General features: G+C 43.0%; 2 protein-coding genes across 3 annotated transcripts in view; one reads left to right on the forward strand and one right to left on the reverse strand.

Moving 5' to 3' along the window:
- pikfyve (phosphoinositide kinase, FYVE finger containing) overlaps positions 1 to 24,085 on the reverse strand; it is a 103,038-nt gene that overhangs the window by 75,996 nt on the left and 2,957 nt on the right. For both annotated transcript variants that reach the window (XM_054746532.2, XM_015965682.3), the window contains exon 3: positions 814 to 981. In XM_054746532.2, the coding sequence (XP_054602507.1) occupies positions 814 to 981 (168 nt within the window). The remainder of the gene's footprint in view (positions 1 to 813; positions 982 to 24,085) is intronic.
- fundc1 (FUN14 domain containing 1) overlaps positions 1 to 24,085 on the forward strand; it is a 497,656-nt gene that overhangs the window by 59,913 nt on the left and 413,658 nt on the right. The gene's annotated exons all lie outside the window — the stretch shown is intronic.

Genomic DNA, 24,085 nt, shown 5'->3' on the forward strand with positions numbered 1-24,085 from the left:
TGGGAACAATGTGTGGGAGGTGCGCTCGATTTGCATCTCGGGCCGGGGAAAGAGTAAACCGCAAGGAGGTGGCAGAAAACTGAATAATTTCGTTTTCATGATCGTTGACAACCCAGACCGTAATTGAGATTAAAATCCGTTAATCGACCAGTTTTAATACAAATAAAGGCCATTTATCGCTCTACCATTTAACAAGTAAATCAATGAAAACATCAAAGAATACCAATCAACGTCCTCTAATTAGTTCATTCCATACGGAGGAATTTAAATAAGATAACCCACTCAACTAAAGAGTCAGCAATAAAAGAAACAATCACCCTGGAGAGGCCCGAGATACGGTCAGATGTTTACAGATGTGAAGTCCTCTGTGCAACGAGCCAAGTTACAAGTTACGTCTTTCAGTTCAGTAACAGAAACTATTAGAACTGATGCAGGTCAGTGTGTGTGTGTGTGTGTGTGTGTGTGTGTGTCTGTGAGTGAGTGAGTGAGTGAGTGAGTGTGTGTGTGTGTGTGTGTGTGTGTGTGTGTGTGTGTGTGTGTGTGTGTGTGTGTGTGTGTGTGTGTGTGTGTGTGTGTGTGTGTGTGTGTGTGTGTGTGTGTGTGTGTGTGTGTGTGTGTGTGTGTGTGTGTGTGTGAGTGAGTGAGTGAGTGTGTGTGTGTGTGTGTGTGTGTGTGCGTGGGTGTGTGTGTGTGTGTGTCTGTGAGTGAGTGAGAGTGTGTGAGTGAGTGAGTGAGTGAGTGAGTGAGTGAGTAAGTGAGTGAGTGAGTGAGTGAGTGAGTGAGTGAGTGAGTGAGTGAGTACAAATGAGTTACCCGACACAGTAGAGGCGCGTCTGAGGTGGTCAGAGTGCTGCTGCTTCTGGTGTATCCTCGAACTGTGGATGGAGTGGGATGGACTGGAAAACTGACTCCTTTTCTCAAATTTATGAGTAAGAGGGGGGACGTCCTTCTCTGGAACTGTGGACACAGGATTTCCCTCATCTGCTCACAAGCCCCGGCCAAGTAAAAAGAAGAAAGGCAGGAGTTAATGGTGTGCCTCATTGGTCTATATCAAAGGTCATCTTCCACAATCTTTAAAGAGGCAGTAGCATGTGAAGCAACGCTTTCTTTGCTGTTGTTGAATAAAGACAGTTTGGGTGGTCTAATGTAGTGTACCAAAACGTCAAAGCTGTGTGTGTGTGACCTGTTTTCTGTTTAAATGAGAAATGTAAAATGGCGAGGGAAAAACTCCTGTTCTGAGTAATGCTGTGATAACACAACACATGATAGTCACTCCTGTTACATGTTTCAACCAAGTTTGAGTCATTTGTTTTAAATCTAGGAAGCCAACTCGTAAGTGGCTAAACCTGCAGTTCCACCCTCATCCACTAGGGGCAGGCACCAGAAGTGAGCAAATCCTCATTGACTCCCATGGTAAAAAGAAAATTTCACAGCAGAAATAAACATGTTTACAGCCTGGTTCAAAACCCATTTTAGGTTAAATAGACCTAGTTTACGTTGATGACAACTCTGAGGGGGTGAATTGTTTTGTTACTCTTCTGTTTAAGTGTATTAAATGCTTAAAAATGTGAACAATTAAAGAGCATCCACGACTTAAGAGCTAGCTCCAGAGAAAGGCCTTGGCCTAATAATAACCCCAGGCCCGCTGATCAGAGCGTCGCTCAATCAGGGGCAGAGAGAAAGAATAAACCTCCTGCCTTATTTATTACGGTCAATAAAAATCATTTTACCTGCAGTTATTAACTAGTGAAGCTCAACTTCTATGAGAAAATGAAAAACATGAAAAGGGATTAAATGAATCAGGAAAGCAGGAAGAAATGTTATTTCTGTTGTTTCTTTTATCACTTTAGTTCAAATTATTTAAAATTTGTGTTCTCATCACATTTAGCTTGAATTTTATTTAAACATCTCCATCTTTATTAATTTAATGAGGATTTTTGTGTTGCTTTGTTATGAGAATGAATCATAACAAAAACTAACTGAAAGTTTAATTTTTAAATAAGTTTTGAACATTAAATGTTTTTCAGTCATTTTTACAGGGTATCTGCAGGTTTAAGGGAGGCAAATTTAAGACTTTTTAAGACCTTTTTTAAGGCCACTTTGACCAAATTTAAGCTTTTTTTAAAATTAAATTTAAGCTATAAGTTCCAGCTATTGCCTGGAGCCGGTGCTAACCACGTCGTGAGCGTGGGATTAGCCATCCAGTTACCATTAAACTTGCACTTCCCCATGGCGCAAACTCCCACTAGCTTAACCAGCTAATGTGCTCATCTAAAAACCGCCCCCTTTCACAACCGACTGAATGTGTACGGTTCCGCTTACGCCAACATCGTACACAAAAAATGCTGAACACTAACAAGAAATTCACGAAAATTTTTATAGAAATAAAATAATCTTGTTTTTTGGGTCTTTGGTAATTTAAGACCTTTGGAAACTGGATTTAAGGATTATTTGTCATTTTTAAGGATTTTCAAGGCCTTAAATTTGGAAAAGCAAATTTAAGACTTTTTAAGACTTTTTAAGGACCCGCGGATACCCTGTTTTAAAAGCATTTCAAATTGAATCAAATTTTGCTTATGAAGCTCTTTTCATGCAACAAGTGCAACTCAAAGTGCTGTGGTTAAAAACAACCACACAACAGTCAATTCCCCACCTCTCCCCCAGAGATCAACATTCAAGACCCCTTCTATATCTCCCTCCTCCCACCATCATTGACCAGTGGAGGTCAGCAGCACACCATTAACACTATAAACAGTGTTGGTAGCTCACTACTTTCTCCTCCTGAGGCACTGGATGGTGGACCAGAATCTCCTCGAAGCCATATGGAAGTTTTGCTCCCTGGTCTCACTGAACTCCTCCCACAACCGGGTTTCTGCCTTCATGACCACCTGAGCCGCATTCCACTTGGACTGCCAGTACCCATCAGCTGCCTCTGGAGTCCCACAGGCCAAAAAGACCTGATAGGACTCTTTCTTCAGCTTGATAGCATCCCTAACTACTGGTGTCCACCAGCAGGTTCAGGTGTTGCAACCATGACAGGCACCGACAACCCTGTGGCTGCAGTTCCGGTCAGCCGCCTCAACAAGAGGGAAGGTAGACACCATCATATCTAATATTTTATCCTCATAACATAACATGGTTTTAAACACATCTGAGAGTGTGTGTCTACCTGAGGAAACACTGGACAGTTTTGTCCTGGTTGAAGCTGAGTGTCTTGATAAAGTTTTCTCCTCAGTGAGGCCCACCACATGTGTCCTGGATCCTATTCCCACTAGGTGTTTTAAACGATTCTATGATTCTTTTGGAGATGAGGTTTTAACCCTGATGAATTGCTCCTTTCAGACGGGGGCCTTTCCTGCCGCCTTTAAACGGGCAGTGGTGAGGCCCCTGTTGAAGAAGAGCAATTTAGATTTTAATGATTTAAACAACTTCCGACCGATGTCCAACTTACCATTTTTAAGCAAAATTTTAGAAAAGCTTGTGTTCAATCAACTTAATTTTATTAACACTAATGATGTCCTAGAGAAATTTCATTCTGGTTTTAGGGTGAACCACAGCACGGAGACAGCCCTCCTGAAGATTTTAAATGATTTTAGAGTAAATTATGATGCCCGGAGGGTGATGCCCGGTGTTGGTTCTACTGGATCTAAGTGCTGCCTTTGACACAGTAGACCACACAATTCTTTTAACTTGTTTGAAACGGATCGGCCTCTCTGGTGTTGTACATAGATAGTTCACATCCTACCTCACAGACAGGACTTTTATGGTGAGTTTGGATACCTGTTCCTCTGGGGTCCACATCATCACATGTGGTGTGCCCCAGGGTTCAGTTTTAGGCCCAGTGCTTTTTAACCTCTATACGCTCCCTCTTGCCAGCGTCATCAGGAGACACGGAGTGAATTTCCACAGTTATGCTGATGATACACAGCTGTAAATCTCTGTGTCTCCTGATGACACACGGCCAATGGACACACTTTATAACTGCATTTTAGACATCAAATCATGGATGGCAGAGAACTTTCTCCAGCTCAACCGAGACAAAATTGGAAGTTTTAGTCATCGGTCCTGAGGCCCAGAGAGAGAAACTTTTACCAAAACTACAATCAATGTCTTTTAATCCAGCTTCACAAGTGAAGAACCTGGGTGTTACCTTTGACTCTGAGCTGACTTTAATCCCCCACATCACCAAAATAAGTTTTTTATCATCTCAAGAACATCGCCAGGGTCCGCCCCATTCTCTCTCGCGCCAATACGGAGACGCTGATGCATGCTTTTATCACCAGTAGGATAGACTACTGCAATGCCCTGCTTTCTGGTCTTCCCAAAAAAAAAAAAAAAGAGTACTTCAGGTCTACAACTCCTACAAAACTCAGCAGCACGTGCCCTGATGAAGACCAGGAGGCGGGAGCACATTACTCCAGTTTTACAATCACTGCATTGGCTCCCCGTATGTTTCAGGATTGATTTAAAAATACTTTTAATGGTTTTTAAATGTCTTAATGGTCTTGGGCCTTCTTATCTTTCGGAACTGCTTTTACCGTATGAACCCTCGCGGTCTCTGCACTCGTCTGGCAGCCGTCTCCGTGTTATCCCTAAAGTCAGGACACACACCCACGGCGTGGCGTCTTTTCATTATTACGTCCTCGCCTCTGGAACAGCCGGCCTGAGGACCTCAGGGCTGCAGAGAACGTTCGTGTTTTTCAGAACAGGCACAAGACCCACCTTTTTAGCTAACCTTTTAACTGATTACTTTTATTATCAATTATTCATTTATTTATTATTGTATTCATTTTATTCTATATGTTTTATTTAATCAGAGTTTTATTATCTTAGAGACTCACCTTTTAGCTTAGCTTTTAACAGATAATTTTTATTACTGATTTATTAAATTTTATTAATTTTATCTTTATACGTTCTATTCTATCAAAATTTTACCATCTTATATTTTAACCTTTGTAACGACTCGTTAGTTACATCTAAAGTAATGTGAGATTCCATAGGAAATATGAAATCAATTTGATGGATCTTTGAATATCACTTTAACCAGAAGATCGGAAATTTTATCGCAGGGATTAGAAAACACTTCGTATTAACCCAGGGACAAGAGAGAGAGATTCAAGTTTTAAAGTTTAAGAAAATGTATTTCTAAACAATTTGAACAAGACTAACTCTAAACACTATGTGTATGATGTAACTAAGGTGGAGTAAGACTGAGGATGGTGTGTGTGTGTGGAATATGTTCAGAACCAGCTATTAGAGAGAGCTATTAGTTCTGATGGGAGTGAAATGGTGTTTCGCTCTAAGCTTTGGTTTGGAGATTATAACACATCGAGACGCCATCTGTCGGTCTACGTACCCCAACGGAAGTCCCCGTTTAGATCTGGAATGTCGGGGGTCCAGCTTGGACCTTCTTAAAACCAACACCTGTAGATATGCAGCGGTTGTTGACACTTCCAGTCTTGAGTTACTCCCAGGTCACGACAGTTTATTGGCATCAGTGAGACCCTGAAGGGGTCATGATGGTTAAGCTTTTATTCTGAAGGAACCGTTGCTGCAGGTGGAACATGCAACAGATTGAATCCATGCAACAGATTTAATCCAGCTTGTCGTTAGGTTCTTTCAGCTTTAAGAGGAAAGTTACGGATTGGCCACTCCGATAACTTCTCTAGAACGCTTGGAACTGAAGTTAAGATGACGTGGGGCGTAGTTTTATAATTTGGATGTTTTGATTTACTGTCAAATCAGAATTTGACAACAAAAGCAAATTATACAAATACCAACAAAACCACGCCTTGCGTCAGATCTGGAAGGTTCTGATTGGATCAGAAAAAGGAAATGTGTCATGTGACTTTAACATTACGTGTGATCAGTCTAGTGTCTAGTTTAAAAGTTATATTACTTATTACAATACTATCATAGGATTATAATATCAAGTAATTAATATTCTCATTTCACAGATTGATTGAATATTAGCTTCACATGATTGTTTGGACTAACAAAGTAATTTGATTATTATTTAAAGAGTAAGAGTTCTGTCTTCTTTCTTCTTGCTTGTGCTGTCCGGAGAAGCAACAGTTTAGATAAGAGCACCGAGCATGAGTGGCCTTGGCCCATATCCTGTAGATTAGGTTTGTGTCAGAAACTTATGGCTTTGCTTGGGCAGAGCAAATAGAGCAGGGCCTTTTAGGTCAAAGATGGACAATTCATCATGCTACACCTTATTTTATCCTTTTCCAGTGTTTCCTCTGTGGGAGCCCCCTACCCCGGGGGCGGTGGTCGGCTGTGGCGGCCTGGGTGCTTACCGGGTGTGCCTGGATGGAGATGGGGGACTCCACCCTCCCTCCCCTGGGCGCCCTGTGTAGGTGCCTCGGCTGCTGCGGTGGATCTGCTGCTGTCGGGGCAGAAGGCTCCCCTGATGGCGTTTCCTTAACTTAGCTTGTCTGGCTCATACGAGCTCAGCCCAGTGTGTTCCAGTTTTTATCCTATGCCTTTAAGCATGTGTTTGCGTGTGTGTCAGACGATGAGTGTAATGGGGGATATTACTGTCCTATTGCTTTTATATTTATGGGGAGGGAGGGAATGTGGGTATTGGGGCCATTTTAATTTGTAAAGCACTTTGAGTTGCAGTTATTGTATGAATTGCGCTATATAAATAAAGTTTGATTTGATTTGAGTCTGAACAATAGAAGCATGGAACATGGCCCACTCGGACTCAATGTTCCCTGATTCCCTTGGGACATGTTCGAAGTTCTGTTCGAGGAGGGAATTTAAGCTCCTTCTGACAGGAAACTCTACCAGACATTGCCAGCAGACCCTCAAAATAAGTTTGGGCCTGCCAGGTCTGATCAGCTTCCTTACCCACCATCGAAGCCAACTTACCTCCAGGTAGTGGTCAGTTGACAGCTCTGCCCCTCTCTTCACCCGAGAGTTCAAGACATGCGGCCACAGGTCAGATGAAATGACAACAAAGTCGATCATCAAACTGCAGCCTAAGGTATCCTAGTGCCAAGAGCACATATGGACAACTTTATGTCTGAACATGTTATTCATTATGGACAATTCATGACTAGCACAGAAGTCCAATAACAAAACACCACATGAATTCAGATCAGGGGGGCCGTTCCTCCCAACCACACCTCTCCAGCTCTCACTGTTGTTGCCCAAGTGAGCGTTAAAGTCCCCCAGCAGAACGAGGGAGTCATTGGAAGGAGTGCTTTCCAGCACCCCGTGGCTGCTGACTACTGCTAAAACCCACAGAAGAAGAAAGCTGTGTGTGTGTGTGTGTGTGTGTGTGTGTGTGTGTGTGTGTGTGTGTGTGTGTGTATGTGTGTGTGTGTATTCGTGCGTAATTTCCTTCTGAATATGGCAGCAGCAAAGTAGTAAACTTCACTCTAAAAAGTTGGTTAAATTTACTTTAGACTTTAATTTACAGGAATTAGTAGCATTATGCTAGTAAAGTTAGCACCCAGATTAATGTGGATTCGGCCGATTTTCGTGGAATAAAACGTGATCTGGAAATTCTGATCAACTCCTTTTTATACACCAGATGATAACTTCCACTGGCTGTAGCAGCAGAGAGTCTGTGTGTTTTACTCCGTGAGTGTGATGTTATCTTAGCATCCTGTAAATAAAGTCCCATATCAGCTCAAATGCAGCGTGACAAAGTCGTTGAAGTGCCTCAACACAGTGGATTTAATACGAGTTTTAAAGAACAATTTCTGAGTGAAGTGAGGTTAGTTTTCGTCTCACTGCAGATTTAAAAACTAACTCTGCATCAGTCAAACGCAGCGATGTTCACAGACACTCGTCTGTATGAGCATCAGAAAGCTGATCAAATCAGCTGTAAAATAATGAAAACAAAATTTAAAATGCTCCTTTGCTTTGCAGAAGGCTGGAGCATGTTTCACTGACAGGCTGTCAGACTAAAACCCGGATGAGCTCAGCTCATCGACATATAAATATTGGACAATGGGTTTCCATAGGCTCCAATAACACGTTTTTAAGGAGAAATGGGAGGTGGCCACCACCACTATTTTGACCGTGTCACAGGTTCCGTCAAGCCCAGACAATTCCACAAAAGGGAAGAGAGGTGGAGCTGAGGGTGGGGCTGTAAGGCTGGGATCAACTGACGACACCCGGTCGAACAAGCTACAAGCTAACCTGAAGCTAACCCAAAGCTAATGCGGAGATGGGAGCTAAGCTAACGGATGTAGAAACCTAGCTACAACCGGAGTTAACTGTGCACAACACCAGAGCTTCTCAGTCAGAGATACGCTGGTCTGACCGCTGGGTAAAACCGGGTGGAACACAGAGGTCTCCGCCGCACAGCAGACAAGCACCGCTGCGATCTGAGATGCGCAGAGCTGCCGCTGGGGAGAACCGGGTGGAAAGGTTTCCATCTCAGAGCTCCACAAGCCGGCAGCCCGCGCAGCAGTCAGGAACCGCGATCAGACAGAGATGCGCCGAGCTGCGGGGAGGGGAGAACGGGTGGAAAACATCGGTTTCCATCCAGAGCTCCACAAGCCGATGGTCAGAACCCAGCTCCACCAACCCAGCATTATGTTAAATGCACTGGGTTTTACCCTATTACATTTAAATTTCATGGTTAAACAGTACATGTTAAAATCTAAGCTCAGCTCGGCAGTGACCTAAAATACACAAATATAATTTTACTTACCGAAAAAAATGAAGTGGAGACTCCTTGGACGCTCCATTGGTGCAATTAATGCCACAGCAAGTCATTTTGTCCAACAATTGCACAAATAATATCCAAAAAAGAATTCACAAACACAGAGACTCAAAATCCCGGAACAGTTTCCAGGCCAGACCGAGGCTCTACTGAGGCGTTTCCACGGAGCTAGCTCTGTGGTCACGTGGGTCTGATGCTCATTAATTATACAGAATTTTAGGCTTTTAATACACTTAAACAGAAGAGTGAGAAAAAAGTTCACCCTCTTCAGAGTTGTCATGAGTGTAAACTAGATCTATTACACCTAAAACATGTTTTGGTACCAGGCTGTAAACATGTTTATTTCTGCTGTGAAATTGGTATTTTTAACATGGGAGTCAATGAGGATTTGCTCGCTTCTGACACTAGCCCCCAGTGGATGAGGGTGGAACTGCAATTTTTGTCACTTCCGCGTTGGCCTCAATTTTTCACCCACATTGTGGGGGCTTGGCTCAGCTAGGACCAACTCGGGTCTGATGTTTAGGTAAGTGAAGGTTTGGTTCTCCACAGCCTTGAGATGCTAGTAGAAAATAATTTAGCCAGCTTGCTAATGTTACTTTTCTTCTCCTCTAAGGAACACAGAACGCTCAGATGTTGGAGCTTCACATCACCTACTGAGGAAGGAGACCCACCAGTAAAGAGACGGTGTCTGGACCAGACCAAAGTGAGTGATGACACTTTAGCCCTACACCTCAGCCACCCTCATCAAGAACGCCTCACCCCCTGAAACACTCCATCTGATGGCAGCAGAGTGATTTATTTTATGTTTAACTGACTTAGTCTGTTTGGAAATGATTGAATTACATTATTTTCTGTAAACAACCATCTGATCTGGACGTGTACAGAATAACTTTGCCCAAGTTCAGCAGCAGCTGGCCTACAAAAACAGCTGCAGCATGTAGTAAGTCTGTCTGCGCTGCTCTGTAATGTGATTCCTTTCATAAGGAATTGTCTGTATAATTTTAGTGTCACTATTTTATTACATTTGTAGGAAAATATGAAGTCACTGCAGCAAAGTGAACTTGTAAACAAAGTAAAAGATGAACCTAAACAACACAAACGTGACTATAAACATGAAAGCTAAAGAACCAACTTTCCTAAAGCTGCTTGTAAACCAAACATGTCATTAAAGTTATTGTCCATCATTGCAAAATATGTCGATGACATCATGGAACTGGTCTTTGGAAAAGTTTCCCTGAACCAACTCCATTTCTAGATGAGGTAGAGAAGATCAAACTATGTTAGAAAACACAAGCACTTCCATTACATATGCTCAGCAGAGAATGAACTCCATACTTAAAAATTCCTCTCATGCAGATGTAATGTTTTTAAAGTGGTTACTTTTAATTGTCAGGAGAATATAAAGGTGTTCAATAAAATGTAATAAACCATAAAAATATTAATTGAACCTTTTATATTCTATTGATGATGAAAATAGGTACTTTGGGTATGCCAGGGAAACAACTTTATAATAATTAGACACAGAGAGAAAAATAGTTTATAAAAATCTATTTACTGCTATATTAATGATGATGAAAGACAAATGTGTAATGACCAGAACGTGAGGACCCATGAGGACAAGACACAGCAAGGTACTTTAAAAGTCTTTATTAGCAATAAGCTAAGACGTGGCGTTACCCGTAGAGGGCGAGGCTGGAGACAGAGTTGGTGAACAGGCGAGAGTCGTGGAGGCAGGAAGAGTTCTTGGCAAGGGTCAGATGTGGAAACGAGGTCAGGAGACTATGATCAGGCAGGATGCAAAAGGCTGGTAGATTTACTAGCAGAAGTGTTCAATAATCTGGCAGCATGCTGGTGGTTGACTGTGGAATATATAGCTGGTGAGGCAGGTGTGTGGCATGAGCTTGATGAGGGGACCAGGTGTGATGCAAGAAGGCTGATGAGGTGAATGATGGTGCATGGAGGTCAGGGCATGGCAGGATCATGACAAAATGATTACAAATGGTGACTCTAAGTAATATCAAATGAGACAAAGAATGAACTCTGATAAAACATGACCTGAGCTTAATTAAGTCACTCAAAAAGGTGTGATGTCTGTGTTTATAAAATAAATCTGGCTGAATGTTTAATGAGGTTTAAAGAGTTATCAAATTAATAATAAACCATCCGACACCAGAAGAGAGACTACGATACCCTTGTGGTAGTTCTCAGTATGTCCAGCTGGCCTGAAGTCGTCTGGAACCGGTTTACAGGAGGGATTGGACTTCTGTGGTAGTCAAAGGTTGTAGTTCCACACGGCTGGCTGATGAGATACTACCTGGGTGACTGCTGGCAGTCAGATGAAGTTCTGCATCTGATGGAGTTTTGCAGGTTTGCAAATAATGGTTGTTTGATCGATCTCAAGGCTATGGATGTTGTAGGGCTGTCGTGGTTGACACGTCCCTGCAACATTGCGTGGTCATCGGGGGCAGTTCCTGTGGAGTGGAAGACCGGGGTGGTCGTCCCCATCTTTAAGAAGGGTGACCGAAGGGTGAGTTCCAACTATAGGGGGATCACACTCCTCAGCCTCCCTGGAAAGGTCTACTCCAAGGTACTGGAGAGGAGGGTCCGACCAATAGTTGAATCTCAGATTGAGGAGGAGCAAAATAGTTTTCGTCCTGGCCGTGGAACTGTGGACCAGCTCTATACCCTTGCAAGGGTGATGGAGGGGGCATGGGAGTTTGCCCAACCAATCCACATGTGTTTTGTGTCGAGTTTGGTGGCAGGAGAATCTCATCTCTGCTTTTTGCGGATGATGTGGTCCTAGCTTCATCCAGCTCTGACCTTCAGCTCTTGCTGGGTAGGTTCGCGGCCGAGTGTGAAGCGGCTGGGATGAGGATCAGCACCTTCAAATCTGAGACCATGGTTCTCGACCGGAAAAGGGTGGCTTGCCAACTCTGGGTTGGGGGAGAGGTCCTACCACAAGTGGAAGAGTTTAAGTATCTCGGGGTCTTGTTCACGAGTGAGGGTAGGAGGGATCGGGAGATCGACAGGCGGATTGGTTCAGCATCTGCAGTGATGCGGACGCTGAGCCGATCTGTCGTGGTGAAGAGGGAGCTGAGCCAGAAAGCCAGGCTCTCGATTTACTGATCGATCTACGCCTCAATCCTCACCTATCTATGGTCATGAGCTTTGGGTAATGACCGAAAGAATGAGATCGCAGATACAAGCGGCCGAAATGAGTTTCCTCCGGAGGGTGGCCGGGCTCAGCCTTAGATAGGGTGAGGAGCTCGGACATTCGGGAGGGACTCGGAGTAGAACCGCTTCTCCTCCGGATCGAAAGGAGTCAGTTCAGGTGGTTTGGGCATCTGGTCAGGATGCCTCCTGGATACCTCCCCGGGGAGGTGTTTCAGGCATGTCCTGCCGGCAGGAGGCCCTCGGGTCGACCCAGGACATGTTGGAGAGGTTACATCTCCAATCTGGTCCGGGAATGCCTTGGGGTCCTGCCGGAGGAGCTGGTGGAGGTGGCCGGGGAGAGGACGGTCTGGAGCTCCCTAGTGGGGATGCTGCCCCCGCGACCCGGACCCGGATAAGCGGAGGAAGACGACGACGATGGCGGTTGTTTGATCTTGAAAAGGATGGTTCTCATGCTGCTGAAATTCTTCCACTGAAAGATTTGGTTTAATCCCCTAAAGCAGTGTTACTCAAACGGCGGCCCGCAGGCCACGTCTGGCCCACGAACCCCGTGCACACAACCCACCCCCACCCTCGACGGCCGACCAGGAGGTGTAGGATAGAACTGAGGAAAATAATCAAATAATCAATGCATGGAGATGCGGGCATAAACGATTCTGCATCATAGAAGAGTACCATAATCAGTTTTAGTGAAGTTTTGTTATTTTAAAGGCGGCACCAGCGGAGCATCCACATCTGTCAGAGCGGGTGTTCTCCACATTTACCGGATAGGAAACTTTGGTCATTTATGTGGTTCTGCAGAGCTGAGCGCTGGAGTTGAAACCTGAGACCGAACGGTTATGTTGGATTTGGGCCGTGAATTGTTAACTGAGAGGGTTGTCGCGTTCCGCTCGCTCGCTTGGTCAGAGAGAGAGAGAGAGCGAGAGAGGAGGACACTCCTCCAAACACGCATTATTTGTTACGGCTACCAGCCTGGCCATTGGGATGCAGGAGCCAGGATCACCCAGCCCTGGTGATCAGCCCGACACCGCCCCTCCTCCTTCTCTCTTCCAGGCTGCTGAGGAGCACAGCTGATCTGAATCATCCTGATGACCAACATCTGGATAAAAAGGCTGTGCCTTCAGCAGTCTGGGAGGCAGCAGTGCAGGGGTTCTGCTGTCCTCCAGGCCTCATTTTGTTTTCAACCCCTTCGTTTGTGACGAGTTTTAACTTTTAAAGTTTTAACTCTGAGGCCTAGTCCACACGTAGCTGGGATTTTTTAAAAACGAATATCCGCCCCTCCAAAAACTTGCATCCACACCACCTCGTTTTAAAAGAAAAACTCTGTCCACACTTACCCGGATAAATACGTTGTTAAGGACATGCCAGACCTGTAGGCGGCAGTACTTCCCCCGTTCTTAACCTCGTCCTTCGTCTGTGGTCTTCCGCAAGGAGCAGTAATTCCGCTTGCAAAAACAAACAAGCAAAAAGCGCTTGGACAATTGATAAAGCGAGCGCAGCTCTGAGGGTATCCATGCTGTCGGCTAGTGTAAACACAGGTCGCACACTTGATGTCAGCATTTTTTTGTCACGGAAAGTGACGTTGCGGACCTTAAAACTCCGGTTTTGTCTGTCCACACGCAGACACCCAAAACGGAGAAAACGCAGATCTTCACTTTGGCCGGAGTTTTAAAAAAGATCCGTTTTCGTGTGAAAAAACTCCGTTTTCGTGTGGATGACAGGCCAAAATGTAGAAAAATATCTACGTTTTGGCAGATCCCCGGCTACGTGTGGACAGGGCCTGAGTTGAGGAGTTTAAAAGGAAAAAACTGAGTGATCCATAGGGATCTTTGGTTGATGTCAACTTAGTTGACTCTGTTTTAAGGTTAACTCTGCTTTAGTTTTTAGACTTTTATCAACTTTGTTGTGTTTTTAAAACACCTTCAGTTTGGTAAAACTTAACCAGGTGTTTTATATAGCTGATAAGTTGTCTTTTAATTGTTAACCTTACAGTGAAATTTTCATTTTGCATTATTTTAATAATGCTCGCCATCTGTTTGCACTTGTTTTTAGAACCTTGTTAACAATTAAACCCATCTTAAATCCATTGCCACATTTCTGTATATGTTTATTTATTTGGCAGACGCTTTTATCCAAAGTGACTTACAGTTTATAACCTATAGGGCATGTTGTGATCTGTGGGGGAAACCGGAGTACCCGGAGGAAACCCACATGCATGGGGAGAACACGCAACTCCACGCAGAAAGGCTGCAGCCGAGTTTCGAACCTGCAACCTTCGTGCTGCGAGACAACAGTGCTAACAACTGCACTACCATGTTACCCCCTCCTTCACAATTTAACACCTCCTGTCTGGGATGTAACAATTATTTTCATTAACGTCATTATTGTTTCTCCTGGAAGCGCTCAGTCAGACCGAGTGCTGTGATGTCGGGAGGTCCGGTCATGGGAAGGGGCGGGGTGAGTGACGCGGCTGCAGCGTCATCATCTGTCTCTTTTATTTAGGGACACGGAGAAGTTAAAAGGAGAGAGAAACAGAAGATAGAAGTTCTTGTTCCACTTTATTCTTTTGTTTCATGATGATAAACTGATGTTAAATTCAGCTTAAAGAGAAACTGGGAGGAAGCTTTGGTTCATTTTAAGTTACAGGAGATCTTGTCTCCTATCTGCTCCTCCAGAGACAGCATGGACGGAGGCTGGCTGATGTTTGGTCACTGGTCCTGACACATACTGTTGGGGACTGTAAAATATTTTTAACTGGTTTAATCTAAAACCTTATTTACCGTAAATCCTCGAATACAGGCCGGTATTCAATTAAAGGCCGGGTCTCCAATTGTGGCCGGTGTCAGAGTCAGTTGAGGTAAATAATGGCCGGTCTCTTATTGTGGCCGGGTGGAATGTAGTAACAAGCAAGTATGAGCGTCCCAGCGGCAGGGTTATAGTACCTAAATCAACCAGCAGGAGGCAGTAGAGGTTCACGGAGACCTTTATTAGGCTTGTTCTTCAACGCTTTGTAACGCTACAGACACAATCCTCTATCACGCTCCTACCACACAGAGTCACGGTGTCAGTTAACCATGCTAATTCAACCCGCTCCACAGAACACACATCACCTTCCCTGTGGCTTACATAACACTCACACAACACGCAAATCAGCACATAGGAACTAGCAGAATGATAGGAAACACATATAACACAATACCCAGAATGCACCTGGCTTACAACCCCAGCCAGGTCATTACACTATCAAGTTCAAAGAGAATGTGCTGATTATGCTGCAGAACACTCTGGAGAGCAGTAGCAGGGGTTGTATGAACTAGTCAACTTCACTGTAGTGACTTTTTATGCCTGTCGTCGACTAGTCGCTGTCACGTGATAATGACCGGCAAGATGCAGCCCTTGGAAAAGACAGCAGCCTGCTGTCAGCAGGTGACAAGCTCCTGCGCTCGGGGGGTGGGGGGGGGCAACGCGCTGTGTCAGACCGTAGGAACTGACACGCGATCGTTCATGTCGGTTCATTTCCTTTAATGTTTTCTGTCTTTTATTTGCGCCTGATGTGTATCGCTGCTGTGGAGCGGGGCGCATCAACTTGTCCTCCGACGCACAGATCACTGATGCGGCCGGCAAGCAGGGAGCGCTCCGCTGTTTTCGCGGTCGGTAGATCTGCCTCCTGAGCACGGCCACAGTAACAATCAGGTGTCGCCACCTCAAAAACTAATTTAACACGCGATCGTTCATGTCAGTTCATTTCCTTTAATGTTTTCTGTCTTTTATTTGCGCCTGATGCGTTTGCTGCATGCTGTGGAGCGGGGCGCTGCGCGCATCACCTTGTCCTCCGACGCACTGATCACTGATACAGCCGCCAAACAGCGAGCGCTCCGCTGTTTTTGCGGTCGGTAGATCTTTTAGAACTGCAGTTCAAAGGTAACTCATGAGGTGAATATATATGAACCCAGGTAGCAGTTTTTCTTTAGGATTGAGAGATGCAGGAAGATAATAAACAGACAGGACAGAAAAATAGTCAAATAAAAACAAGTTAGTTTTTGTACCTGGTGGTTGCAACAAACAGACACCATTGAAGGTAATCAGAAGTGAGGAACAGAAAATGAAATAATTATTTTAATGTTTAGAGCAGCAGGAACTCCGAGAGGCTGCAGGCGCATCAGTGAGTTTGCGGCCGCTGCGCAGGGGGAGGGGGGAGAGGGCTAAAGCAGGGGGAGGGGGGAGAGGGCTAAAGCAGGGGGAGGGGGGAGATGGCTGAAGCAGAAACTACCGTTGTTAAAAGAAATGTGTTTAACTTTGAAAATGTGGGCGCAATTTTAATTGTCAAAAACTCCAATGAACATTAGTTCATTTTGCTCAAATGGAAATAGAGGCCTGCCTCTAATACTGGCCCTCCTTCCAATAAAGGCCTGGAGCTTGATGAGCTTGAGTCAAATACAGGCCCGGGCCTGTATTGGAGGATTTACGGTATGCAAGGTTGCAAATACGGTAATGTGGTAATCTAAGAGCCTCCCTTTCACAAAACCAGTTTGCTCAGACTGTATTAGCAGTGATGGGAACAATGGCGTTACTAAAAGAATAATTCTTCTGGTAAGGTGTAATCTAATTAATTTATTTTGCTATCATTACAACAACGCTGTTACTTTCACAGATAAGAAAATGCTGCATGTTACTATAACTCAGCAGCAAGGTGTGCTGAAGCTGTCACCACTTGACCAGGAGCTAAAGGAGCAGATGTTTACATCAAACACATCAGAGCCAGCACAGACCAGACAGGGAAGCTTTTAAAGTGGCCTTGTATTTTTCCGTGCTCAACCTTCGGTTGTTCGCCCACATACCAAGCTGGCCTGCTTCGAGCTGAACAGGTCCAACACACCAACACACCCATTCCCAACTGATTGGCTGGCTCAAATACACGCCTACTGTAGGGGAGCTTCCGATTGGTGGATAGACTCAACCAGCGGGAGCTTGCAGCATGTGCGATTCATTATCATTATGGAGACTGAGGATTAAATTAGATCATTTTTTCCATGTCAATAAATTTGCTAATAAAAAATGAAAAGATGTGTGTAGGTTGGTAACTTTCATGTCCCTTTAAGAAGCTGTACCACCTTGAGTCATGTAAAAATGTGACTCAACGTAATACACGTGACAGCTCCATCTATTGGACAACTTTTGTTTCTGCACATACCTGTAGTCATTGTCTATTTACCGTTATCGAGGTGAAATCCTCAATATATCGTGATACTGATTTTAGACCACATCGCCCAGCCCTACCTCTGACTGAAGCTGTGGCAGCTCTCTGTTTCTCCTCACTGTTGTGAGGAGCACACCCACACAGAGACGGCACTGCCAATCACGTGCCACTCTAATGATCTTTTTTAGCTGTTTTAAATACATCTCAATGGTCTTTAAACTAGGATTATGCTGCTTTTAGCTAAAACTTGTGCTGTTTTCTAGTACTTAGTTTCTACATTGTGGCAGTAGCTCATTCCGTTGGTGCGGGGACGGGGACAATCTAGTAAGGCACCAGACTTACACACAGGGCACCTGGGTTCAAATCCAGGTTGGGCCTGATTTCTTCAGATTAGTTTAGAAAGTTGGACCGAGTTTGCTCGTGCACTGGCTGGTCAGAGAGGACAAAGCAGCACCGAGGAGCAGGTGGAGCTCAGAGCAGCAGACAGAGCAGGTGGATGATATCTGAGCAACAAAACTGATGGTCCATTTCTTATCAATAGCTATAAAATCTTTGTGTATTTGTATACAGCAGCAGCAGAATCTTCCTGGAGCTGCAAAACAATTGTGTAGCGTAAAGTGAACTCAGGCATGCAGCGAGTGTGCAACCTACTCGGAGCCCGGCTTCGCCCTCTCCCCAGGACCGAGTACCGAACCACACATGGTGCAGTTCTGTTCAGGGGGAGGAGGCGTGCCGGGTGCTGTAGCACTCTGTTGAGACCTCTGTTAACATTTACACTCACTGGCCACTTTATTGGGTATACCTTGCAAGTACCGTGTAGGGATGCCACGGTTACCAGTGCAGCGGTAAACCCGGTAAAAATGTTGACAATATTACCGTCTTGTTTAAAAAATATATTATGTTGGTAGATTACCGTGGCTGCGATAGACGCGGTGACCCTTACCAGCAATTGTCTCATCAGCTGAAGTTGCAGCACATGCGCACTTTATAGTTTACAACCAAAACTTTCTTGAATCTTAACGTGAAATGATGGCCGAAGGAGGAGATGGCAGAGCTCAGGTCATCCATCAGCCCTCAAAAAATATAAAGTTGGAAGTATGGGCATATTTTGGATATTTGAAGAATGCCGAGGGACAGTTGATGGAAGACGGCTATCCTGTTTGCAGCACGTGCAGAAAAAAATGTCTGCAAAAGGCAACAACACTTCGTAAAGTGCTGTAAAGCGCATTGAGTTGCCTTTGTGAAGGAAATGTGCTAAATGAATAAAGTAGGGATGCACATGTTCCAAACACTCTTTAACTGGTCATTGACGACCCTTAAAGTGACAATGTGTCGTTTTTATCGTTAATCTCAGGAAACATCCATCAAAATGTTGTTGAAAATGAACGAAATGATGCCCAGTTGTTGAAAAATATTGGTGACTTCTTAATATACTGTATAACTATAAAAATCAGGTCTAAAATACGCAGAGCAGGTCTGAGTCTCTGAGCGACGCCATATTAGACGCCGTGTTTCCTTCTATGGGAGCCCTTGAGGAAAATTAGCATTTACTGATTTGTAACAAACAGTTACAAAACTTTCACCATTAATGAACACTGTTGTTTTACACATTTACCTCTTCACCCAATGCCACTGATGAAAGAGAGTCTGATGTGCTTGTTATTTTGCTGAAGTTTGCACTCCCCGGGCCTTTTTGACCCTAATGGGCATCCGTTGGTAAGATCTTACTCCAACACAAAAATACAGCTTGCTTGCAATGACTTAAGCCTGGTTTATGCTTCTCCGTCAGCTCCGCAAGGGACAGACACGCACAGATTGACGGAAGCGTTTTGCTCTTTTACTTCTCCGTCTCCTGGAGTGTTGCAAAGCAATTCCCCGGCAGGACAACAGAGGGCGTAGCGCTGTTCTGTGGTATCCTGTCATGTATCGGTCCAAGATAGTGTGTTTATATTGTGTTCTTTGTGTATATAAGAGACTTTTATTTATTATTTTTTTTTATTATCTTTATTTCATTCAATAAAAAAAATAACACAACAGATACTAAACAATATTCAAAAAACACAATGTATATTTGAATGAAAGGGAGCAGATAGAAGAACAATCTTATTATTTCTGCCCCCTTTTTAAACATAAATATCAATTTATATTTGTGCAGTCCCTCATCAATTCTTTCAGTCCCGTAACTGTTCACATTTGTTAATTATTACGTCCACATCAATTGTCCGTTGTCATATCCTCTCAACACACGTGATTTAATGTGTAGACTGAACACTTTTAGAGTTCTTGACTCTTTCCATTCTCTGTCCAGGCAATTCCACAACTTCACACCATTCACAGATATGCTCATTTCCTTCATTCTTGTTCTAAATTTAGGTTTTTTGAAGATTTCAAATCCCTTCAACAAATAACTGCTATCTCTCTTTTCAAATATATGCTGAATATTCTTTGGCAATGTACCGTTATTTGCTTTATACATTATATGCAATATTCTCCGGTTGACCAAATCATGAAATTTAATTACTTTATATTTTATAAATAATGGGTTAGATGGAGCTGTACTATGAGTGTTGTCTATAATTCTCATTGCTCTTTTCTGCAAAACAAACAAAGGTTGTGTATACGTTCTATATGCAGTTCCCCAGATTTCTACACAATAATTTAAGTATGGCAGAATCAGTGCATTGTATAGTAATAACAATCCTTCACTATTAAGTAGAAACTTTACGCTATATAATACTGCAATGGCTTTGGCCATTTTACCTTTCATATAGCCTATATGTGATTTCCAGCTTAGAGCTTCATCAATCATTACTCCCAAAAATTTGATTTCTTTTACCCTTTGAATTTCCATGTTATCTATTTCTAATATTACGTCTATATTTTCTTTGCCATTAAATAGAATGAAATTAGTTTTTTTAAGATTAAGTGTTAATTTATTTACATCAAACCAGTTTTTAACTTTTATCAGTTCAATATTTATCACATTAGTTACTTCATTTATATCAGACCCTGAATAAAACAATGTTGTATCATCTGCAAACAAAACAGAACCTAGTTTGTCAGACACATTTACCAAATCATTGATATACAGGTTGAACAATTTTGGTCCAAGGACCGACCCTTGTGGCACTCCATAAGCAATATTTCGTAGCTCTGATGTAATGCCATTTATCTGAACATATTGCTTTCTGTTATCTAAATAACTTCTAACCCATTGATGAGCAACCCCTCGTATTCCATACTGATATAATTTTTGCAGTAACCTTGAATGATCGATAACGTCAAAAGCTTTCTTTAAGTCAATAAAAACACTGATAAAGTATTCTCTATTGTCTATCGCTTCAGATATTTTCTCTGTTAAATCCATTATTGCCATTGTTGTTGAATGTTGGGTCCTGAATCCATACTGTTCATTATGTAAAATCATATTTTTTTCAATAAATTTATCCAACCGTGATGCAAAGACTTTTTCAAGTATTTTGGAAAACTGTGGAAGTAGTGACACTGGCCTATAATTTGTGAAATTATGTTTATCACCATTCTTAAACAGTGGAACCACTTTTGCTATTTTCATAGCATCAGGGAAGACTCCAGTAGAAAGTGACAAATTACATATATAAGTAAAAGGATCAATAACAGATTCTATTATGGTCTTTACAGTCATCATGTCCAAATCCTCACAATCAGTTGATCGCTTATTTCCACAGTTTTTTACAATTTCTCGTATTTCCTCTTTTTCTACTTTGCCAAGGAAAATACTACTGACATTATTTACTACTGTATTCAAATTGTCTTCAATTAAAGTGTCATGACCCATCAAACTCCTCCCTACATTTACAAAAAAATCATTGAATTCATTAGAGATTTCTTTTACATCATAAATGTCTACATTGTCCTTGACAAAGTAATTTGGTACCTTAGATCTAGTTTTATTTCTGTTCGTCACACTATTTATTATTCCCCATGTAGCCTTTGTATTAGCCTTATTCTATTCCAATAATTCACCATAATAATCTTTTTTCCTTTTCCTAATTATTGCTATTAATTTATTTTTATATTTTTTATATCGGTCTTCTGCTACTCTTGTCTGTGATTTTAAAAAATTCCTATACAGCTGGGGTTTTTTTGCACATGCATTTCTTATTCCTTTAGTCATCCATGGTTGATCTACCCTTTTACCACTACTTCTGTGGTATCCTGTCATGTATCGGTCCAAGATAGTGTGTTTATATTGTGTTCTTTGTGTATATAAGAGACTTTAAACAGGGACATATTTGTCTCTCATTCTCCCACCTCTTCATGCGCTCCCCACCTTTAAACCCACGTTTCCTGTCATTTCCATCCACAAATAAAACGCTTGCTGTGCATCTTTTCACTCCTCCAGTCACGGGAGAATTAAACGTTCATATTTTTAGAGTTTTTTCGCAAGGTATTCTTCAAGCTTCTCCGTGTCTGCCGCTAGTTATCCTCGGCTCTCTTTGCAATGGCGGCGCTGTAAACAACAGCGGCGTCCTGACCAATCACAAGCTTGCATAATCCGTTTCGTTCGACGGATGTTTAAAAAAGTGGGCTCGACTCCGTACGTACTTGCGTGCCTGCCGGATCCCTACGCAAGGACGGGTAATGGCGTTGCGTGTCTCAGCACTGACGCAGACGGAGAAGCATAAATCAGGCTTGAGTTATCTATTGCTCCATATCTCCAGAAAAAATACACACTTTCACTTTAACGGTTAATAGCTGGTTAAAGGTTGACTATGGGACACGGACAATTTGGCGAACTCTGGTGTTCAGAGGTGGTATTGCATCAACAGGAGAAATTTTCCAGCTGCTGGGATGTTGGTTCACTGCTGACATGTTCCAGCACCATGTTGAGTGATAAATCGTACAGAATATGGACTCATTTCTACTAATAAGTTTATCTTACAGCAGTATTGACCATTAGAACATATTCTGGGCTCAGAATCAGCTGCTTGACATGTCAAATCTGCCATTTTACACAATCCCAACCTCGCCTTGCTCAGCGGGCTTTATTGTGAATTATACAACAGTGAGTTCTGACCGAGTGATTTGATTGGTCAAGAGACTTTCTAAGAGTGCTGATATTGGACTATAACAGCATATGGACTGTTTACAAACAGTATCACTCTGCTGTGCACAGGCGTTCTAAAAAATAAACATATCTAAACAAAAACTTGTTCTGCAGGTCGGAAAGCTCGCTAAGAAGTTACTGGAGACCATCTGTGGAGAGCCAGAAACGATGGAGTAATGTGCTGTCTGATCGAGTTAACTCATCAGAAACACCCATGCCACCAAAGCGTCGGTCAGCAGACTGGTATGTCAGTGAATGTACAATAAACGGACACATTCAGATAATCGTAAATGATACAAAGTAAAGTTACAGTGCTTTGTAGAAAATGTATGTGTTGCCTAGCCAACAGCCTTGTCTGAGTCTCCGTTTCGTGTTGGGACCATTTGTGTTGGCGGAGCCTGATAAATGATTATGATTTGTTCATTTGTTTAATCTGTTGTTGCTTATTGTTGTTATAAAAATAAAATGAGCAGGTAGAACTGTTGTATAAAAGCAATATGACACGAGAGGGAGTGCGTTGTTGCTGAATGACACAAAAGAATAAAGTGGAACAAGAACTTCTATCTTCTGTTTCTCTCTCCTTTTAACTTCTCCGTGTCACTAAATAAAGGACACAGATGATGACGCTGCAGCCGCCGTCGCTGACCCCGCTCCCTCCCCAAGACCGGACCTCCCGACATCACAGCACTCGGTCTGACTGAGCGCTTCCAGGAGAAACAATAATGAAGTTATGAAAATAATAATGCGTGTTTGGAGGAACATCCTCAAGGCGGTACAGCTTAAAGGGACATGAACGTTGCCAACCTACACACATCTTTTCATTTATTTACTATCAAATTTATTGACGGGAAAAAAATTATCTTGATAAGTCAGAAAATTCGATAACGATAAATTTTCGATTTATTGCCCAGCCCTAATGCCACCTGAATCAGAATCTCATATGTCCCAGCCTGGACTCGAACCCGGGTCCTCAGCGGTAAAGAGAAACCTTATCGGTGTTTAAAAAAAGAACCAAAAATGGAATTAGAAGACAAACACAGCAAGAACGTACAAAAGATGCTAGTGTTGCACCTTTGTTTGAAGAAAACAGCGAATTGAACTGAAATCGCAATTTCTGCTAGAAAAACAGCAATTCAATCTTTTCCTAAAATCGTTCAGCCCTAGTAAAGACCCAATTATACAGTTTATGAGGGGAAAAAGTGATTTTGGGGTTTAGTTACACTTTAATCATGGACTTGTTTTGGTTCAGGGAACAACACCATATTCCTGGCATAAGCAACCTGCTGGACACTTGACCGTCTGGTGACCTCTGACATTGCCCCGCTCTATAAATAACTCTTTTCTATCTACTCTTTTAACGTAACTCATTACATTTATGAACGATGAGTAAAGAGAGATGGATGTCATCAGACTCATAACGTGTTGCACAGCGGACCGTCTGGCATCAAGTTCACAGCACTGCGATGGTGTGCTTATAAGCACATTCTGGAGGCCACGGTTTTCAAAAGCCACTTTAGTTTCCTTACATTGAACTAAATAGTTACACTGACATTTATTTAATTTACTAGGCAAATCAGGAGTCAGACAAGCAGGAGCGTCATGGCCGACTGACCTGCTGCTGGTCTGGTTCAGCTTGCTGCGCCATGTTCTGCCAGGCTCGGAGCTTTGATGTGAGGCTTATTGTGTTCCAAGAATGAAATAACGAAGAATAAACTGCTCTCCTGCTGTGCTGTTTGCTAACCACTTAATGTTTGAGCACATTTGTTCGGTCATGTGACGAGGTCATTTCTTCTTCTGTGGTTGCCCAGTAAACATACTTGATAGTGGCGCTCTTGCGGACCGTTTCGCTTACGTGTTGTCTGTGAGCGGGGTGGGACTTGTGGAGCACTTTCCTTCTGTGTGTGTGTGTGTGTGGGGGGGGGGGTCTCGTAGGCATGGC

The sequence above is a fragment of the Nothobranchius furzeri genome, chromosome 14 (genome assembly GCF_043380555.1).
Source record: "Nothobranchius furzeri strain GRZ-AD chromosome 14, NfurGRZ-RIMD1, whole genome shotgun sequence".
Taxonomy (NCBI): Eukaryota; Metazoa; Chordata; class Actinopteri; order Cyprinodontiformes; family Nothobranchiidae; genus Nothobranchius; species Nothobranchius furzeri.